At 39.2% G+C, this 22244-nt stretch overlaps 1 protein-coding gene across 2 annotated transcripts in view; it reads right to left on the bottom strand.

Moving 5' to 3' along the window:
* LOC132106964 (cyclic AMP-responsive element-binding protein 3-like protein 1) overlaps window positions 1-20086 on the bottom strand; it is a 30357-nt gene extending 10271 nt beyond the window's left edge. For both annotated transcript variants that reach the window (XM_059513087.1, XM_059513093.1), the window contains exons 1-4: window positions 19660-20086; window positions 7170-7374; window positions 3262-3437; window positions 363-447 (exon numbers count right to left, since the gene is read on the bottom strand). In XM_059513087.1, the coding sequence (XP_059369070.1) occupies window positions 363-447; window positions 3262-3437; window positions 7170-7374; window positions 19660-19761 (568 nt within the window). In that variant the 5' untranslated portion in view covers window positions 19762-20086. The remainder of the gene's footprint in view (window positions 1-362; window positions 448-3261; window positions 3438-7169; window positions 7375-19659) is intronic.
* Window positions 20087-22244: the final 2158 nt, after the last annotated feature.

Here is a 22244-nt window from a genome sequence, read left to right as displayed (position 1 = left end):
CCCATTAGAGTATTTATAACCCTGAACGTACCGTAAAGAAATGAAGCAGAATAATAGAGGGCTAATTTGCTTAGTTTTGCCATCTTTAAGCTAGTGTGGAAGAACTGCACTGGTCATATATGGCAACTAAGTGCTATATGTTGAGTACATTAGTTTGTTGTTGTGCATTTAAAGTAGAGGGCTACTGTTCATGCTTTTTAGCCTTGTATTTAAAGTACAGTCATGGTATACAGTAAAATATCACAGTTGCTATGTGTTCAATGCTGGGCCCAAGCATAGTCACTACCAGTCATCTTAACTAGCTAAACCAGCAAGACTCGGTCAAACAGCTTAGCAGGGCTGAAGAGAGATTTCACACCCACCTGAGGGCACACTGAGGAACTGGTTCACCTCTCTGGGCTCTACTTTGATGGCAGGAACAGAGTTTGAGCTCAGGCCTTTGGAACTCTAACAACAAAAACAAACAGCAAAACAATCATTAATGTCAACATGACATCAAACTTTAATGCACGAATTAAAGCACATTCCTGGTCTCACACAATCATATGTCGTTTTTGTGTCATATATTTTAATATTTAATAAAAATTAGCTTGCTACTATAATAACTTTCATGTTCTCACCCTACATTTTTTTATTCATTAAATACCATGTATTACTCAAAAATATTGCACTTTAAAAAGGTAAAGTAAAATTCTCATTCATTACAACATACAACAGATGCTTATTCACTGAAGTACTTGTGAAAGAAGCATCCTGTCTGTGTTTTCTCAATGCACGTTACAGCAATATGTGGCACAGAGACATCATTTATCTTTATCTTTGAGCCTCTGATGATATCAGACTGCAGTGGTCTGTAGTATTTAATGATTTTTGATGGTACTGAACTGGCAGGGTACTGGACTAAATGTGCTCCATGCTGAATGTCTGAGACAGTAAACACAGCTGAAGGCAGACTCAGACTGTTTACACTGACAGAGCAAAGGCTATCTGCCTGCTAACCACACACAGTCTGGCCAGCGACCAACCGTCATGCACAAAGTGAGGTGACATGAGCTTCAGATCAGACGGGCTGCTTCACTTTTCTTCATGCCTCCCTCTTATTATTATCTGGGTCAGTGGACATGGACGGCATTCCCACCAACCTAAACTAGTAAAGGCCTTTGCACAAACAGACTAAAATACTGTGCTGTAAAAATTTAGGTGGTGTGCTATTAGCTGGAAAGTTGTCAGGCTATATTATAACTATATTATACACTATATTATGTAACCTTATGCGTATTTAGAGACTGAAACTACATACACTGAACCACATTAGCAAGAGTGCTGTTGATATGCTATTGGTATTTGTGTGATATTGCTAGTTGCAAGTTGACACATTTTAGACACAACAGCATCATTCACAATGTACTATTTTTCTGTTACCTGCACCCAGATATCCCTGTTTATTTGTCAGCAATTGTCTGCCATATGATACAAAATTCAACTTTTGATACAAAATTAAACTTTTGCTGACAAATAAATGGGGACGTCTGGGTGCAGGGAACACTGAGAAAGAGTACACACGGTTTATTTACATATACTATAATCATTGCAACAAAACTGGTTAAAATAAGCAAACTTAACCTTTATTGAATCAGCTGAGTCAATGATTCAATGACTCACTCATAAAAACAATCACTTGATAAGTTCCATAATGAATCACTGTTTTAAAAAAACGGTTCAGTCAATGATTCATTGAGTTGTGCATAAAGTGTCCAAATATGCCTAATAAATAGTAGGTGAAAAACAGTATAGTGAAAGAGGAGTATGTACAAATTCATAGTATTCATAAAAAAGCAGGCAGAAAGTACCCAGGCAGTCAACTGCTTTCTGCAGTTGTGTTTTGTACAAAAGTACAAATGTGACTCAAGATGTCACAGGAAATAAATGTAAATGGCAATGAAGCGACGAGACTAAGCTGTAAGTCACATGACAATAACATTTTGGGGATGTGGTATGTCTGGATTTCATTCATACTGCACACATTAATACTATATAGAGCTTTTTTTAATAGTCCAGTGTAGCACCTCCAGTGCCAGGCTGTATGTGCACTGCACAGCTTAGTCACTTGTCTCTACATACTTGTGTAATGATTTAACATGCAGAGAATCACTGAAAAATCTTTACCACTATACACCCTGCCAGCCTCAAATCCGAGGACTGGGACTGTTTTATAAAACAATACACAGACACAAATAAACTGTAACTGTAACTGAAACATATTTCAAATAGCTAATACAATGAACCTTCTTCCTCTTCTAGTTAAGCTTCATTAAATTTAATTACAGCAAAATCTTTCTCTGTTTTAGTTGGACCAATAACTTGGACTTCTTCAACATTCCAAGGTGGCCTCAAGAAAAACTTCCAAAGCACTGCCTGAGGATTATGTAATATATGCATATCGTGAATTATAGTTATTATGGTGCCATGTTATATATGGTTTGTGTTTATCTGGTGAGAGCTGCTCTTCCTGTGGCACACGGTCCCAGTCTCCAAGAGGACGTTCTCCAGTACAGCTGCACTCTGACATTACAGCAGAACAGCTTTACACCACGTGTGCGTCTTGCTGCCCTTCTTAAATAAAGGACATGTGTTCACACAAATTCCATCAATCTAGCCAAGTTATTCTTCTCACTTTTTAAATTATAAGCAAAGAATGTTCAGTCCTTTGTTGTGTGTGTTTGCTTATTTTGTTGACAGGTATCTTCACACACCACAATCCAGCTCCCTGGAGAGGGCAGAGTTTATGGGAAGTTAGCTGTTGGAAAGTCTGGCCTGAGTTAGTGTCAAGTCGAGGAGAAGAGAGCAGTTCCATGGCTCCGATGTTCAAAGAGAGTCCGGTGCCAGATCGGAGAGGCCTCAGCAGCTACAAAGAACTAATCCACGCTCAACTTAATACTGATGCTGCTGGAGCTGATGCTGCAACTCCTCACACACACACACACACACACACACTCGTACTGCGAACATTTTAACTGGGCAGAGAAGTCGAGCAAGCTGCCAGCTGAGCAAAATAGCACATGAAGCACGAGTGTGCTCATGTGTTTTATTGTCATGCTAACACAATGGTCCATCTGGTGTGCAGTGTGTGTAAGGTTCATTATCATTAGCTCACTTACATCTGTTGATATCCACTCTAGAGTAACATCTACCTGACTAATACAACAAGCATTTCACTCCAATGTCAGTTTTTAAGATTAGTTGCAGGATGACTAGCTTTACCTTCTCCCCTGTGCGGTTCCTCTGTGGCGGAGGGGCAAGAGTGAGGGGTTGTGAGCAGGTGCTGGTGTTGGCCAGAGGGGGCGCTGTATCAGGGCAGCTCTCTGACATCAGGCTGGGCTCCTGCTTCACTAGAATGGCTGTGAGATCCTGACTGAACGACCACATCCCTTCAGAGTCTGAGGGAAGAAATAACAGGCTCAAACAACCGGAAACCAGAGAAAAAGTACTGACTGTTACATTTCAAAAGTGTTTTTAAGAAATGCTTTGAGGAATGACATTTGGAATGATAATACTTAATAAATAAAGTCTCTCGAGAGACGCAAGGATCACATCAAATCAATCAGATGTGAAAAAACAGGGAGAGCTGCTGAATCAAACGAAGCGCAGATTTTGTCAAAGCACAAATTCAAATACTTGACAGATGACGTAAATCCACATTGGAAAAATCTAACCACAAAATCCTGTGGACAGTAGGCCACAGATAAGCTTATGTACTATGACACGAAAACAGAAAAACAATCAATATACTTTTTTACTGTATATTCAGTGCTTTAGATTGTCCACAGTGTCTTTGTGTTTTTTTATCTGCTTCAACTTCATTTATTTAATCTATTTATTCAGCATACCAATTAAAAAATAAATTAAATTCACTGACGGACAAAAGATAATTATATATGAATAAATTATTTAATTCATCACTGTGTGTCAGACAATATTTAGTCATGTAATGCATCTGTGTGCTTTAAAAAAAGGGCCTTATGGGAAAATGTGTCTTAAAATATCATGCAGGATCGTAATCAATGCGTGATATTTTCAGGGAAGTGACACATTTCACAGTCTAGACCCCATGTAGGGGGTTTCATGCAGAGCCTGTTATGCTGCAGGTGAAGAGGACAGACTCAGTTAATGACCGGAAAGGTAAAGCAAAGCAGCTTTTCTTTATACTGTTAACATAAAAGCCTATGGTGTGAGAGGGGCAGGTGAGAGATTGGGGGCATGTAGGGTGGCTAGAGAACAGCTCTACATGTCTGGACACTTCAAAGGGGAGGAAAGCACTGTGTATAGTGGGAGCCCTCGGTAGCATTTGTGTGCAGGCTCCATTGCCGAATCGATAAAACATTATGCGGCCTTGTAAAAGAAGGATGGCAGGTTTTTCATGTTAGTCCTCTGTTAGGGAAGGACATCAGCAGGAGTCTGATTACAACAGGAGAGGAAAGCTCTTTAGGAGCTCTGCTGTTTGGTGGAGAACGCTGGATTTTATACTTCACCGCTCTCAGTCTGTGGGGAACCTCTGTAAAAGTACCTAACCCTTGAGTTCAGTACACCAGATTAGACCATAAGAGTCTGTCCTTCACCTGGGTGCACTAAAGCAAACACACTCTTATGCGTAGCTTCTATTGTGAATAAAGGATTAGTCTTTTTTACAGCTTTTTCTAACATGATTAGACCGAATGTACACTTTTTGAAGGATCTGATAGATCTGAGGGTTCTCTTAGATCTATAAGGAATCTCTCATTCTCACTGCTTGTCTCTATAGTTTAAGGACATCTCTGCTGAAAAGACCAGCTGACGCCAGCACCAAACTAGCAATAACCAGTATAAACCAACATGGGATGGCCGGTGAACCATCATAAATTGCAAAACTTTACTTGTGAAGCAGTTCAAGCAGAAAAATCTTGCTAAGTCTTGCTAGTTCTGAAGTACCCCTCCGAGGACCTCAGATGACGCCAACCCTGAACCATCATACAAAACTACCAAATTTTCCATAAGATTGATCGCAACATATGATCATTGTTGTTAAATAGTGTTCACAGTTTGTTTGAATCCATGTCATTAACTAACTGTGTGATTTTTACTGTACATTTCTGCCATATGGACATCACCTTGACATAGTCATCATTGATAAGTTATTCCTAAATGTAATGTAGAAATAAAAAATTTCTGTGAAGCTGCTTTGCATCCATTTGTAAGTGCTATACCAGGGGTGCCCAACCTTGTTCCTGGCGATCGACTGTCCTGCAAAGTTTGGCTCCAACCCTAATCAAACACACCTGCCTTTATTTTTAAGTGAGCCTGAAGACCTTAATTAGTTGCTTCAGGTGTGTTTGATTAGGATTGGAGCTAAACTTTGCAGGACAGTCGATCGACAGGAGCAGGGTTGGGCACCCCTGCGCTATACAAATAATCGTAAATTTAACTGAATTGAAGTTCACAACAATGGGGATTAACATCCTTTGAAAGAATGAGGTGACACACAGTACACTGTGTCATGTACTCAGACATATAGATAAAGACCAGGCAAAAACGTGCTGTAGCTTGACAATAATTGAACATTTAAACATACTTGTCCCTTTTTCTCCATGTGGTAGCTTAAATGTGGCTTAGAGCTGCTGTTATTTAATAATATGGACATATTTTAAAAGTCCCTCCTTATACTCCACAAAAGCTACTGGGTCCTGCCCACAGGGCACTGTAAGTCTTTGATGTCTCTCAGGACAGCAGGTATCCTGGTGAGGCGACTCCAGGCCGGCGGAGATGGAAAAGCGATGCTCATTAGCGGGTTTAAAGTTACTGCAGAACAACAGGAGAGAAAGTAGTGAACCAGCCAGTGCCTTCTTTAACTACCCCCTAAAGCCACTCTCAGTCTTTAATGGATCAGAGGGGATATCACACATTACTGAAACACATCTATGGTTATCTAAACTCCCTACACTCTCAAACAAAAGCTGTGCAAACACTGTATCTAGTCACTGCGGTGGTACCCTTAAAACAGTGATCCTCAAATCTGGCTCGCGAGATCCACCTTCCTGCAGAGTTTAGCTCTAACCCTAATCAAACACACTTGAGTTTGCTTATCATTGTCTTCAGGATCATTAGAAAATCACATGTAGGATTGTTTGATTAGGGTTGGAGCTAAACTCTGCAGGAAAGTGGATCTCGCGAGCCAGATTTGAGGATCACTGCCTTAAAGGGACATCTTTGTTACCTATTTACCTCTAAAAGGTTCATATTAGAATGGCAACAGATGGCAGGGTATAGATGGCTGAAATATTTTTACAAAATTTTTACAGCTCAATACCTCATGAGGCCTGACGATTTTATCATTAAATTTATTGTCAATAAGTTAATTGTTAATTCAGTTTAAACTGTTATTTCTTACATTCATGTTTCCAGCCATAACCCTAAGTGTACACATTTTTCAGTAAATTCAGTTCTTTGAGCTAGAAGACACACAGAGAGAAAGAAACAAAAGCATGAATGTGTTCAGAAAGACCTTCATTTTGGATGCTCAGGGCATTACAGTCTGGCTAAATGGATCAGGAATTTCTGCAGTACCTTCATGCTTCTTTAAGTATTTGCTGATTTGAAGCCTGACTGGAAAGAAGTCTGAGCAGTGCACACACAATCCTCGCATGGTCTAGTCAACCTAAGTTCAGGATGATGAAATTCTCTGAGCCACCCCCACCAAATTCTCCATCTGAAGCTGGAAACCAGATCCCTTTTTATTTTATGGATGTCTACAGCTCCTTGGCCTGATCGTGGCTTGCGTGAGAAAGAGAGAGAGAGAGAGACAGACGGAAGAACTGACAGAAAAACGAGCGAGTGTGAGTGTTGGCTGTCTTCCTGGAATTCCCAGCTTCCAATGGTAGACGGAGCTCTTGGCTAGAGCTTTGTCAAGGAACCCTGTGCTGCACGGGTGCTTCGGGAGATAAGGAAGAGCGATGCAGAGAAATGAAAGAGACTTCATAGAAAAACCAGAGCTGCTGATGGATGATGCTTTGAGCTATGGCATTTATCAGGAGTGTGAAATCTTCTCCTGATAATCTAGCACGGATAGCTGCTTTTCTGCATGGATGGATGACAAGAAAGAAAAGGAATGAATAGGGTATGCTGAGCTGCTTGCTAACCTGCATCATCATCTGATTTGATGGGCATGGAGGGGCTCTGTGGGGCAGAGTCCCCACTGAGAGAATAGCTGTGTTCTGCCTGGATGTCAGGGTTTGGAGGGTCCAGATCCATATCCAACAACGGATTCCTCTCCGCCAACAGATGATCATCAAAGAAACTGTTGAAAAGGTCATTGGAGAAATCCTCCATCTGCTCGGAGAAGTGCTGGGGGAAGAGACCACAAAGACAATATTTTTATTTAAATGAAATTATTAATATTTTTATCCAGCAAGGACACTATAAGTTTATTAATACTGACAATTATCATATTAGCATGATTTCTGAAGGTTCATGTGACACTGAAAACTGGAATGTTGACTAAAGCTTTGCCATCAGAGGAGTAAATTACCTTTGACAATATATCACAATAGAAATGGTTATTTTAAATTGTAAGAATATATTCACAAAATTACTATTTTATTGTTCATTCGATCAAATAAATGGAGTGAGCATCAAAGACTTCCAAAAACATCTTACCAACTGTAAACTTTTTAATTGTAGTGTATCTTCTAACAGTAATGTGTGAACAAATAATTACTTGGCTGAATTCATCCCACTCCCTGATCGTGTTATTATTAGCAAAGATAGACTCAAATAGCATTGAGATACTTATTTGATATACAACCTCTTTTCAAATGATCATTTAAATATAGTCACTGTTGAAATTCAGAGCAACACTTGATAAAACCCTTCTGTCATTTAGATCGAGGAGTGTGTGTCTGAAAAGTATGTATAAAAAAGAGACATGCATTCTTCTATGCATGAGTGTGTTTATAATGTGTGTCGTCATGTTGCGAATGTAAAGACGTGTTTTCGCATCTCTGCAGTGGAGGCATGCAAATATGTGTTTGCTGAGCAAGGGTGTAAAAAAGGTGTGAGAGGACCTGATCATGTTTACATCCTGGTGAACGGTGACAGGTGTGTGAATGACACACCTGTAGCACATTGACCGTAAACCAGCCGCTATGTACATATCATAGATATGTACACGTGCACACATCCACACTCCCAGCACCTGGATGAGTTCCCACACAAACCCCTAGCCACTTCAATAATTCTATGAAGAGGGGCCTGGGAAAGCTGTTCTGTTATGAATATTTACTCTGGCTGTCTCTAGTTTACCAAACAGAGCTTCCACAACAATGAACCTGAATTGAGAATTATGGGAGAACGGACTATTGGAGCTCATGGTATGTGGTCAAACTTGTTGTTCACCAAATGGATGCATAAGCAAACCCCCCCCCCCCTCCCCCCCCCCCCCAAAAAAAAACCTGCAATGGCAGTTATCCGTATTGTTTGACGAATGACATCCTGGGAACACCCTGTTAATAGATTTTGTGAAATGACGCAGCTGTCCTGCCGTCAGTGCTGGCTAATCACCACGGCTGAGCATGACAATATAAACAGTCCCACCCTTTGAGGTTAATTAAATGTTCCTGCTCCTGGATGTGTGGGGCGGATATATTTACAGACTTGATTAATATGAAGTTGCTATTTCATAACTCTGAGCTGCATATGCTACCAGGCTGTGTGTGTGTGTGTGTGTGTGTGTGTGTGTGTGTGTGTGTGTGTGTGTGTGTGTTTTAATTAGCTAAGTAGTTTTGTCAAGTAATACATTAGCCTCGTGCAAAATGCAAACAACAAGGATCCCTATAACGCATGAGCTTCGATGAAAACCTTTATTCACGTGTGCGACTTCCCTGTCTGTGTGGTCCTGTGTACATCTGTTATCAGAGCAGATAGTCAGAACGCTTCTCCAATTGGTTTTATCTCTTTGTAGAGCGCTTTCCTGTTTTGATAAGAGTCAGTAAAGAGTGTAGTGTCTGTCTGGTTTTCAGATGACCTTGCAGGGGCCAATGGTAATGATGCAGTGCTGGGGTGCTGATGTAGGAGTCTTGATATTCCACACCTGGAAGGCTCCTCAGAGGAGGAATACCAGAAGAACTTGGAAGAACTGGAAAAGTGTGTCTCTGTCATTAGGGTCAGATTTTAGGAGAAATTAAATCAAGGCATATCTCAGGCTTAACCCTATGTTGTATTGAGTACAACAAGGAAGACAAAGTCATATTTCTGCATTCTATAATTAGAAGAAGTCTTCCTTTATATGCTATATACAGTATATATATATATATATATATATCAGTACAGACCAAAAGTTTGGACACACCTTCTCATTCAAAGAGTTTTCTTTATTTTCATGACTATGACAATTGTAGATTCACACTGAAGGCATCAAAACTATGAATTAACACATGTGGAATTATATACATAACAAAAAAGTGTGAAGTGAAGTGACATTCGGCCAAGTATGGTGACCCATACTCAGAATTCGTGCTCTGCATTTAACCCATCCGAAGTGCACACACACAGAGCAGTGAACACACACACACGCACACACACCCGGAGCAGTGGGCAGCCATTTTTTATGCTGCGGCACCCGGGGAGCAGTTGGGGGTTCGGTGCCTTGCTCAAGGGCACCTCAGTCGTGGTATTGAGGGTGGTGAGAGAACTGTACATGCACTCCCCCCACCCACAATTCCTGCCGGCCCGGGACTCGAACCCACAACCCTTCGATTGGGAGTCCGATTCTCTAACCACCAGGCCATGACTTCCCCCTGTAAACAACTGAAAAATATGTCATATTCTAGGTTCTTCAAAGTAGCCACCTTTTGCTTTGAGTACTGCTTTGCACACTCTTGGCATTCTCTTGATGAGCTTCAAGAGGTAGTCACCTGAAATGGTCTTCCAACAGTCTTGAAGGAGTTCCCCGAGAGATGCTTAGCACTTGTTGGCCCTTTTGCCTTCAGTCTGCGGTCCAGCTCACCCCTAAACCATCTGGATTGGGTTCAGGTCCGGTGACTGTGGAGGCCAGGTCATCTGGCGCAGCACCCCATCACTCTCCTTCTTGGTCAAATAGCCCTCGATGCCTTCAGTGTGACTCTACAATTTTCATAGTCATGAAAATAAAGAAAACTCTTTGAATGAGAAGGTGTGTCCAAACTATTGGTCTGTATTGTATATATTTATATATATATATATATATATATATATATATATATATATATATATATATATATATATATATATATATATATATTCTTTCAGCTTAATACTATCATTTAAAATATTAGTCAGTTGTCACTTGGGCGCTCTTCATAAATTGTTAAAAATGAACCACAGCTGCAGCAGTGCAAAGCATGTGTGCACAGGCTGAGCAATGCTCTATTTTTCCATCTGATCCATTTTCTTGAAGTAACGTTTAGGTCATGTCCTGGTCTAAACGGGCTGGTAAACTGCCCGGCTGCTTGACTCATCGCATTCCATTCCCTTATTCCAGACCCCCATCTGCACTCCAGCCAATCGGAGCTCAGTATGTAAATGAGGAGAGGGGAGCTTGTCATTTTGGAGCTGGAGTGCAGGGTCCGAACGGAGCAGCACGGTGCAGAAGAAAATAACGCATTAGTCTTTGGAAAAATAAATACGCTGATAAAAATCATTTAGCATTTAATCATTTGGAATTGGGTATACAGTCAAACCCACAATTTTTGGGAATATGTGCCTCTCGCAGAGCAAAAGATTTATTTCTGAGAACAATGAGTCACAATGAGGAGATTCATTCTCAGAGTTGCAAAAAGAGAGAGAGAGACGGAGAGAGGGAGAGAAGTTCTTGAACTGTAAGTGGAGTTTGCAGATGTTTAGTGTTTACACTAGTCAACGTGTGATGAATTTAAAAATATGGTCCCCTCATGAGGCATGAACATCAGCTTCAGCCACAACATGATCTGATCAGTTTTATTTGTTTACATATCTAAGTATTTAGAGCTGTCTCTTCAAAGAAGCATGCATGAACTCATATGCACTAGATCTGACATTTTATTACCTAAATGTAAGGGACATTCATGTGAATGTGTGGTCAGGATGTATTTTTGCCTTCATTTTGTTTCCAACCCAGCAGATCTGCACTTTAAAGCCAGTTCATATTCTCAGATTCAGATTCCAGCTGGCAGCTGTGAGAGATCAGAGGTGGGTCAGGGAGGATAGTCATGAACTAACGCTCATTATGATCTGCTCAGCATGCATGATGAACCAGATGCGTGGGGGGTGGGGGGTGCCAGGCCTATGCAGGTGTTCACAGGTGAGGACTGATTTAGATTACAGGCATGGCGTCAAGTTCACAAGCTGCAGTCTGTGACTCTTGTAAGCTTGCCACCAGACACAGACCCATTTCTCTGGAGATCAGATCACACAGGTTTCTCACCAAAAGGATTTCAAAGAAGCCAGTTTTTGTGTTTATAACCCAGAGACCTTTTTGATAAGATACTGATACTGATAAGATGGAGAACGAGGTGCTAGGTAGATCTAAAGTCTGCATGTGCGGTTTTATTCTAGTCCCTGCTCTCCTCCTGCTCCCTCACTCCCTTCTCCCTCTTTTTTCCTTTCTTTCTTTGTCATTCCTTCTTACTTCTTCCTCCCATTTTAACTTTCCAAATACAACTCTTAGGTCCCTTCCCCCTCTCACTTTCCTCTGGTTTCTTAATTTCAGTTCCAGATTTTTCTTACGTTTTGCTGTCAGCCACAGAGCAAGAGAACCATGACCACAGGAGTTAGTTGGACTTCAGCCCCACCTCCAGTCGGGAGCCACTGAGGGCCAAAAACCAGACAAACTCTTCTGGAGGTGAAAGTATAAAAAAAATATATAAAAAATTGAACTAGATTTTTGTGACAGACTCTGCAACCGTTAGAGGAAGAGGGGAAAGGGAACAAGGACACAGCTGAAGTAAAGGGATATCCTAAGGAGCGCGGAATCCCCATAACCAGCCTCTATTTTCCGCTACGGTTGCATTTCGGGAGGGGAGGGGGTCTCCAGATGTGTTCCCCATCCCCACCCCCCTTCAAAGGGCTCCCTGTACTCTGTAATTTTGTCTAGTCTAAATTGGCTCTCTCAAAAAAGCCTGTGGCAACACAGCCCTGGGCAGAAGAATATCCTGTATACAGACCAAATAGCTGTGTTAGTCTAGTCTGTTCCTGTTTGACCACAGCGAGGAAAAGATGAGGCTTTGATGTTGTCACAATATTTTAAATATATTATTAAAATCACTATTGAGAGTAAATAAGTCACAACTGTGGCATATAAAGTCTCAACTACAGGAAAAAGTTAAACTTGTGAGGAGGTCACATTGTGAAATATAAAGTTGCAATTCTCAGAAATAAATTTGCAATTCACATTTAAGAAAAATATAATTGCAACTGTGAGATATAAAGTGGCAATTACGAGAAATAAAGTACAATATGTGCGAAAGATTCAGATTGTGAAATAAAATTGCAAAAAAAATAGACTCACAATTGTGAGAAGTCAGTTGTAGTCACAACTACAAGAAAGTCTAATGTGTGTGTCATATTATGAATTATAGCCACAATCAGATATAAATTCACAGCTACAAAAAAAACTGAAACGTGAAACAATCACATTTTGAAATATAAAGTCACATTGTGAGACAAGAAATGTGTCACAATTATGAGAAAGCCACAATTACAAAACATGAAGTTGCAGTTATGAGAAATGAAAATGTAGTTATGACAAAGTTGCAATTAGGAAAAATAAAATCACAATTACATTAAAATTTTTACTCTTGAGGCAGAATCACCCTTCATTATAGTTTTGATAGGAATTAAATATATTATCAACTGCAGCTACAATAATAATAAAAACTCTGATTCTGTTATAATGCATATTCAAAACTGTTCCCTGGAATTAAAAGTCATTGTGTAATTAACATAATCAGCTGGGTTTTTGATCCTCAGTAGAGAGGGAGCCTGGGAAAATAATGCTGGATATCTGAGTTATGCTGAATATCTAGGGACCTCAAGGTAAACTGAGGACATGTTCCTGGAAACACTGACACCCACCTGACATGTTTATTCAGAGCCTGAGGGGTGGGACAGAGCTAAGAGTAGGTACACAATTGTCTCTGCAGGGCTCACTATGCTTAGAATGGGGCTAAGAATATGTCTCCCACATGTGAAGAATAAGTTATACATGCTCTAACGCAAAGGTTAGGAGTCAAAACACATACTGGACACAACCCAAGAGTACAGTTTAAAAGGTTCTGGAAACGTCTTACCCCAAAGGCTCTGTACCTCTGTAACGTAATATGTTCCAGCTCAGACTTTCTTTTTTGATCAAGTTTTTGGCAGCAATTCAGGCCAACATCTAAGTCGCAAAATAACACTCTGATAGGATTTGAGCAAAGCTAGATAAGTGCTCTAGATATAAATCAGACATTATCCTGTCTTGTGTCCTAGCACTGCTGGTCATTTTCTCAATGAAAGTAAAGACAGCGATCCGCTAAACTGGTCTGGATGTTTCTTCCATCATGATGCCAGTTTGCAGTTTGTTTCAGCTGAGATAGGAATCTCTGTGGAGGTTAAATCTAGTTCACTTCAGGGGGTCACTGAACAGAGCAGTTGATTGACATCTCTATGACATCCACAGTTCTGTTCACTGCTGCCCCTCAGGAGAAAAACACAGAGAGAGCGCCTGGAGAGCAAGAGGAGTTCTGGTATGTCAAGAAAGTCCTGCTAAAACATTCGCTGAGGAGAGGAATGAAGAAAAATTCATCTGGGGTATTTTAGCACTTCAAACCAGTTAATAATGTCAAGTTAAATGACACCTGACTGTTCTCCAACCACAGGCACACAGTTATAGCACTAAGTACTAAAATAAGTCTAGATTGTGGATTTTCAGCCCTTTTGTTGAATGCATGGACAGACCTGGAACCCCCATTACATATTTTCAAAAATTAGAGGGGCTTATTTATGTTAAAATGCAAAAGTACACTCTAATTAGTTATGGTAATAACATTGTAGAGTCAATAAACTGATTTATGTACAGGGTGATAAGCTTTTCCATAATATGTTTTGTTCTGTGAGTTACAATGCAATATTTATGAGAAAATTGACCTTATTAGCTTTGAACTTAATACTGCCTATTTAATTTTCTCAAAAGAGATCAGAGTGATGACTGAGATCCTAATTTGGGTTTGTTTTATTTGTTTATATTTAAATAAAATAATTATGTGAAATATATTTAGATGTCTTTCACAATAACAGGGTTGGCGCCCACTATTATCAGTGAACAATTGCTTGTCTATTAGGTATTTTACAAATGCTTCAAAGCTATTCAAAGCATCTAGCAATTTGAAAAAAATTAATAAATAAATGAAAGGATCTGGTCTGACAGGACCAAAGCTAACACACCCTCAAGCCTCTAACTGCTGATTTGGTTATTTTGTGCGTTTGTGAATGTGTGCTCACGTAAGAACATACCTCAATGAGCTATCTATTCTCTCTCTTATGTCCGTCATGTGAGCAAACCCAAGCCAAAGGTATGACAACAGCAGCCATACTTAACCTTTACTGAGGAATACAAAATACAAAACTGATCGTCATTATTGTCCTGTGCAGAACGCATAAAGGATGTGTGTGAAAACTAAGCATATGTGAGATTTACAGAGTGGTTGAATTTAGATCAGGTGATGGATTCATTCTGTAGATTTACACACAGACTGGGAAAAACAGACTTATTAAAAGCTTTAACCTTCATTTCGGTGGCAGTCTGAGAGATGTGGGTTAAATCGTGTGGCTGTTATGATGAATCAAACTCCATGATCATAGAGTTGAACATCTGTGGCCTCTATTTCTGTATCACCCAGAAAGTGTCATAAATTCTTCATTCTTTACCGTCATCTTAATTGTAGCTCACAGATGTTGAGAGTTAAGATGAGAGTAACAGTTAGAGCCGTATCACTACTATCTTTATCGTTGGCCCAGTCATTCTGAAGATTACGCAACCTCTCTTCTTAATTTCTTTCTCTTTCTTTTTCTCTGTGTCTGTTTTTTTTATGTGGACAGGTTCCATCAGAAGCATCAAGTATATCTGAGAGAAAACTCTGGAGGAATGTGCTGCCTTTCCTCCACTCCTCCCGTCCAGATGCTTCTCACCTCCCCCTACTCCAAACCCTCAACATTCACCTCCAGACGTTCTCTGTCACTCCTAATCAAAGACTATCATTTCAGATTTCAGTCACATGCAATGCTTCAAATGCATCATATTTTGCTTCAGATATTAGTTATGGTATCTATGCCACCCAACCCTTCAGGCTCAGAGTTTACTAGATGAAACAGCAAAGCAGAAACAACCTTTAGGACGAGTGGGACCTGCTAAACCTGTAGATATCAACTCTTGTCTTCTTTAGTAGTGTTTAGACACGCTACATGCTTTTAAAGAATGGTTTTGCATCTGATTCATCTTCTTCACCTCAGAATAGATTGAGGAAAAGCATCCGACCACCCTTGCTATTCAGGTTTCTGTTTTTTCCTCACATGTGGGAAGTGATTGAACAGATAAAAGATGTTAGACTGGTAGATGACTTTTTACCATCGTGCAACAAATTACCTCTCAGAATTTTATTCATACATTTCACTGACAATATTGTTGCATGACGTCCTGCATAAATGCATAAATAAGAGAGAGAGATTTTAATTGAATTTATATTAATGTATATTTCTGCATTGTGTGAGCTAAGATCAAATGCCATTCAAATAAACAGCAGATACTCATTAACTGTTTTTGGTCAGACTCTTATTTCCATATTAATGTCTTCTCTTTAGTGTGAAAGAGACGGATCACAGTATCCTGTTTATGACATTAACACGGCGAATCTCTATCACTAAAGCCATTGTCAGTTTATGAAATTGGGCAAAAAACAGCAGTATAAAAACAACAATATAAATCCAAAGAAAGAGACAGAATCACAACAACAGCTCCCTTTATATAAAGGATGCACCAATGAAATTCAGCCAATATATAATATAAAGTCATTTAAATAAGCCTGAGGTTTTTCTGCGCTGTTGTGGCTCACAGTCCTCTCTGTGATCTTACTGTAGCTTTAACACGCAGTAGAGTGAGACACACTGATTTCCACCCTTTAGCACAAGCCATGCAATTATGCTAAAGTCGTGATTTAAGCAGCCAGACTGGCACACACACACACACACACACACACACGTTCTTATATCACTGTAGGGACTTTCCTTTGCCTTCTATAGTTTTTTATTCTGAGATAGTAATATTTTTATGATACTTTTATGGTACTCAGTTGTGCTTTTAGAAATTTGAAAGCCTTAGACCCCATTCATTGCACTGTTAGAAAGTCATTCTGATTGGCAGTGCCATAAAGCTAGGTAAATTATGACAAATTACATTTTTGGCTATACTATCAAGCTATCAGTTTTCCTTATGATTTCAGGTGTTACTGTCTTTGGTCCCCCATACACATACACAAATTCATACTGTGGAGGAATTTCAGATTATAAATAGATCTCAATTCAACAGCGCCGGAGCGACCCACTAACATTTAGAAATACAATGGCAGAAAGAATTAACAAAAACACACAGGAGGTCAGAAACCAGTGTGTGTAACCCAGGAGCAGCTTCCTCTCCGAGGGCACAAGGCAGTCATTCACTGAGCCTTCAAGGGCCAGTGTCTCTCTCACACACATACAAACACACACACACACACACACACACATGCCAAGGGGTAGAATGGAGGACCATGGAGGGTCTGTAGTGGTCTTTCACAGACATCTATTCACACACCCACACAGGAGCATAGTGGCATGCATACGCTCATGCACACATACACAGACAGCTATCAGGAGCCATGAATGAGCCTCCTTCACTCACAAGCCTCTCTCTCTTTTCATCACTCTCGCCTTAGTCAGGTCCTTACAGAGCAAACTGGAGCACAGCTGTTACTCAATGAGGGACATCTGGATTGAATACTACCCGTTAAATGCTCTCAACAACCAACAGACCAGCAGGAAAAAAAAAAGACAGACAGGCGCTAAAACAAAATCTTCATAAGAAACCCAAACTCTCTAAGCCTTATATGAAAAGACAGGTTTTCATTAGAGATCCACAGCCAGACAGTGACTAAAATTATGTGTCTATATTAGTTAATATATATCACTTCTATTTACGGTAGTTTTTTAAATTCATCATCAAGGTTGTAAGTCCAATTTATATATATGTATAAGGGAAAGTGTATATTTTGGGTACTGTAAATATCCACCATTTCTTCACCAACTTTAATTAATTACACAAGTTAATTTTACGTCTATAATAAAAAAGGTCTTCCAGTGTGATAAATGTTTTTTTAAACATCTCTAAATTTTTAGTCTCTCAATTAACATGAGGACACAATATGCATACAATCAAATAAGAATGTGAAAATATTATTTAAATGGACAGTTCACAAAAATAATTAAATAATAAATAATAATAATTAAAACTTTATTTAGTCCATTCAATAGAAGTCAAGGGTCACCAAAAATTTTCAGTTACAAACATTCTTCAAATGATCCTCTTTTGTGTTCTACAGAAGAACATCAGTCAAATAGGACTGGAATGACATGAGGGTGAGTAAATTATGAGATAATTTTCATTTTTGGGTGAATTTTACCCTTAAAAATACTTTTAGATTAATTATATCGTGTCAAACCACAGGACACACAGTACCTCTGTTTATCTGACCACTGCTTTCAACATTAAGGAGGAATAATATAGTTTATTATGTATAGTTTATCAACTGACTTTGTATTGTAGATAATAGCATTTAGACTCAGGTAGCTCATAAGAAGCTACAGAATACGTCTCCAGTCTGTCCATCCACACAAGATCCTAAGATGATGCTGCAGCTTCCCTGTTAAAATAAAGGTCAAGACTGTTCCATCTCGTCTGAGCCTCATAATAGTGACATTTGTGATGACTCTTTTGGTCTCTTTCTGTCTCTCTGGGAAGGGATTAAAAGAACCTTAGCATGAATGTGTCAGTCAGAAGCATTAGCCATAGGAGTGTCTGAATCACTGCGGAAACCGCAGAAGTGTCCTGGGCTCCTAATGGATCATATGCACATGGAACATTACGCTAACTTCAAGTGAAATGCATTAACTACAAAACATTACTTTCCTACTGACCTAATTAAAGGAATATGTTATGCAAAAATGAAAATAAAGTCTTCATTTACCCACTCTCATCGCTCCAAACCAGTATGACTTTCTTTCTTCCGTAGAACATCTTTAGGAATAATGGACTGGCCGCTCTTTTTCATGAACTGAATGGTGATCAGATTAGTCTTTGAGGCCACTTTTGTAATACTTTTCTCCCCCACACGTTTTGACTTTGGAGCTTGACCGCTCCAGTCTTCATGCACTTTCAATAAATATAACTGGGCTATTTTCAAAACAATTCACCTTTAGATTTCCACGGAAAAATAAAAGTCTGGTTTGGAACGTCATGATGGAGTAATATGTTTTTGGGATTAACTATTCCTTCTGATTCCTTCACAGTTTTGTTGTGCAGTTTGTTTGCCCCAAGCTAACTTATATACACCTTTTATCTAACAGTGATCTAGCATTAACTTAACTGCAAATGTCATCTAAGATTAGGTAGGTTTTTTTGTTGTTGTTGGCATGGATAATCATAATTTAGAGTCAACAACTAACACAACGTGAATTGGTTCTCCAGTATATTAGTTTTCTTGCTCTCCTACTTTCTGTGCCAGAACTCGTCAATTGTGTTTCTGGCCTCCAAACAGAAAGCTAACATACTGCAAAGTCCAATAACCTGAGCATCTTACACCCGCTGTGGCCAGACACGAGAAACAGGATGAAGCGATCAGTGGGTGTGGTTTGGAATTGTTGTATGGGCGTGATTTGGTTAAACAGGATGATACGACGTGTGGGCGTGGTTTGAATAAATAACATATTAACGAAGACCACCCCCAACCCCGCCCCCGCTCCCCAAAGGTCCGGTTGAAATTGGAAAGTGCCCCTATTTTGTGGGCAGCTGGGCAAACTTCACAGCTTGAGAACTCCTGCCCTTGTTTACGTTTAATTTGCAGCACAACATCCCAGATATGTGTGACAAATAAATACAGAACAGACGAAACTCATATAAGCTATATATATATATATATATATATATATATACACATACATACATACATACATACATACATTCACACACATATATATATATATATATATATATATATATATATATATATATATATATATATATATATATATATATATACATACATACATAAATACATCTAGGCCTATAATAATAAGAAAACGATCTCTACATTACATGCATTTAGCAGACGCTTTTATCCAAAGCAACTTACAGTGCATTCAGACTACATTTGTTTTTTACCAGTATGTCATAGGCTAGTGATATCTATACGAATGAACTTTATAAGAAAATATGGTATAAATGTCAGGATAGGAAAAATTATTATAAAATTATTTACTTAAGACAGATTCTGCATATCTTCCCTCTCTGCTTCTGTTCATAATAATGGAAGATGCGGAGGTTTGACGTACCACATTGGATAAGAAATCGCTCTCATTCAGATCCTCTAGGTCCAACAGGTTGGAATTGGGAAAAAGTTTGTCCGAAGCGAAGTTGTCCAATATGCTGTCCATATCGGCTGTAAATTAAGAAAAAAGGCTTGGAAAGCAATAACAATATCTCAAAGGTGAGATAGGGTGCAAAATTGTTGAAATCCAATTCAAAAATCGCAACCAGTAATGTGTGGCTTAAGCGACGTGCGCTCGTCTGCACGGTCAAGTCGCCTTCATCCACTGAGCGTCTCTAGTCTGCCCATTTACACTTCTCTGGAAGTGTCGGAGGAATTAGACGTGATTAAAGCGAGGTGGCCGTGCGTGTTTCTTCCAAATCTGTATCATTCATCTGCGTTGAGTCTCTAAGGGGTAACTAGACTCATAAATATTTAATATTGTACCCGCCCTGCTCTCGCTCTTTGCGCCCAATGGTAACACCCACCTTTCACTTCATTTAAAGTGACAGCGCATTGATTTCTGAGCACTTCAGCCATTGACGCACATGAAAGACTGAATTCATCAAAGTATACAGCCTTGGCTGTCTATTACGCAAATCTAAATTCCACTTTTAAAACTAGTAGTACAACGTGTTCAAGACCACAAAACAACTAAAAATCCTTACTGATGAAACAGAGACATATTTAATCATGTTGAATTCATACAAGACCCTTTAAATGGAGGAGATTAAAATGGATCTCAAAAATGCTCTAAGTTGATTAAAATAGGAAAAAATGTGAACTTGAATTTACAATGCAAGGGGACACATGTAAATAGATCTAATAACGGCATAGGTTTTGATGTATTTGTTAAATTCTTTACTCCGCAGTAAAATACATTTGTACTGAAATGAGAACTGACATAAATGATTTCATATTTATGTCATATACAACTAAAGATGCTTATTTAGGTGCTAATAGTAAAACCGAATCTTATAATAAAAGATAAATAGGTATAAATATGTGATGATGTTTTGGAGGAGTGCTATAAGACCGTGTGATGTCTTTTGTTGTCTTCTGTATAAAGTACAAAGGGGTTTTTTATGAAATTTGATCCATTAAAGGCAGTGGACCAGACATCGATTTAACCTTTAAAGCGTGCATTCTTCACACTACCTATTTTTCTACATTTTGAATGACAAATTAACTCTGTCTGACTGGATAATTCTCCAGTTATGTCATTGCAATAAATCAATTCACTATAGGGGGATAAGACACGTACGTGAGTGGAAGATGATGAAGATGATTCAGTGTCTGATTAAATAGATTGATTCCACTTAATCATTTCACTAATTTGGCTCCTTGCTCTCCTCTTTCAGATTATTTGCTCTTGTCTATGGAATGATAAGAGTCCGTTCAAGTGATGAGAAATCAATTCAGATCAAGTGTGGTGGGATCACACAATAGTTTTTAAGAATTAAACCTAAAACTCAGAAATTCTTTTCTCATTGGCAGTTTTCTTAACCTCGGATACTGTTACAGCTCTCTTTCCTGCTTTTTCTCTGTTTCTCTTTCATTCAAGGTGCCCTAGTTTTCCAGAAACCTGCTCTTTAATAATGGAATTTCTATTTGCAGTGAAAGGTGTCATTTTTCAATTCACATCCTACCTTCTACACATTACATTTGTTTACAAAGTGATTTTGTGTTATGTAACTCCAAGCAGAGTCACGTTGTTTTTCAGACGAGTGATGGTGGAAATATCTCTACTTATTATGAATTACTAATAACTGTTAAGGTTGATGTTTATGGACAAAGTTCATATTAGCTCAAGGATATACTGGTGATAGGGTTCTCTCAGCAAGTCTAGTTTACAGGTTTCCCTTACCTGGGATTGCACCTGTGTCATTTCCATTGCAGTCCAACTATAATATTAGGGGTTGTTGTTACAGTGGATTCACTAGGAATTCTGGGCCCACTGGACTGATTTTTATTTTATTTTTTATTGGGAGGGAGGCACTATATGTCACACACCTGGACTCATTTTGTGTGTTTTTGCCCCTGTGACCCAGTTTCTGTCTCTATGTGGTTTGATTAGTTCCCAGGTGTGTCTAGTCATTTCCGCATGTGTTCCATGTCCCTGTTAATTTAGTCATTCCATCCACCTGTGTTTTCCCAATTATCCTTTGTATAAAAGCCTTGTCCTTTCAGTTCTGTTTTGTCGGGTCTACTTGTCTACTTGTTACTTGTCATCTTGTCTACTTGTTACTTGTCATCTTGTCCACTTGTTACCTTGTCTACTTGTCCACTTGTTACCTGTTACTTGCCTCTTGCCTCTTGCCACCTGTTATTTGCTACTTACCTTGCCTATGTTTGATTTAATAAATCCTTGTTTCGTTTATCCCTCGGCTCCTTGTTCCTTCCAGCAGCGTAAGCCGTGACAGAAGACCCGACCTGAAAAGTTAAAAACTGCGTGTTTTCCCTCCGTTTTGTTTTCCGTTTTTTCACAGTCTTTTTCTTTCGGTAGTGTGTCATGGATCCCCTCTATCGCCCCGAATACCTCCTCCTCCTCCTGCTGGAGCAGGAGGGACTTTCTCTCGAGGACCATACTAGACGGTTTCTCTTGATAGC

This window comes from Carassius carassius, chromosome 2, assembly GCF_963082965.1.
Source record: "Carassius carassius chromosome 2, fCarCar2.1, whole genome shotgun sequence".
Classification (NCBI taxonomy): Eukaryota; Metazoa; Chordata; class Actinopteri; order Cypriniformes; family Cyprinidae; genus Carassius; species Carassius carassius.
This window is presented reverse-complemented; position numbering and strand designations above follow the sequence as displayed.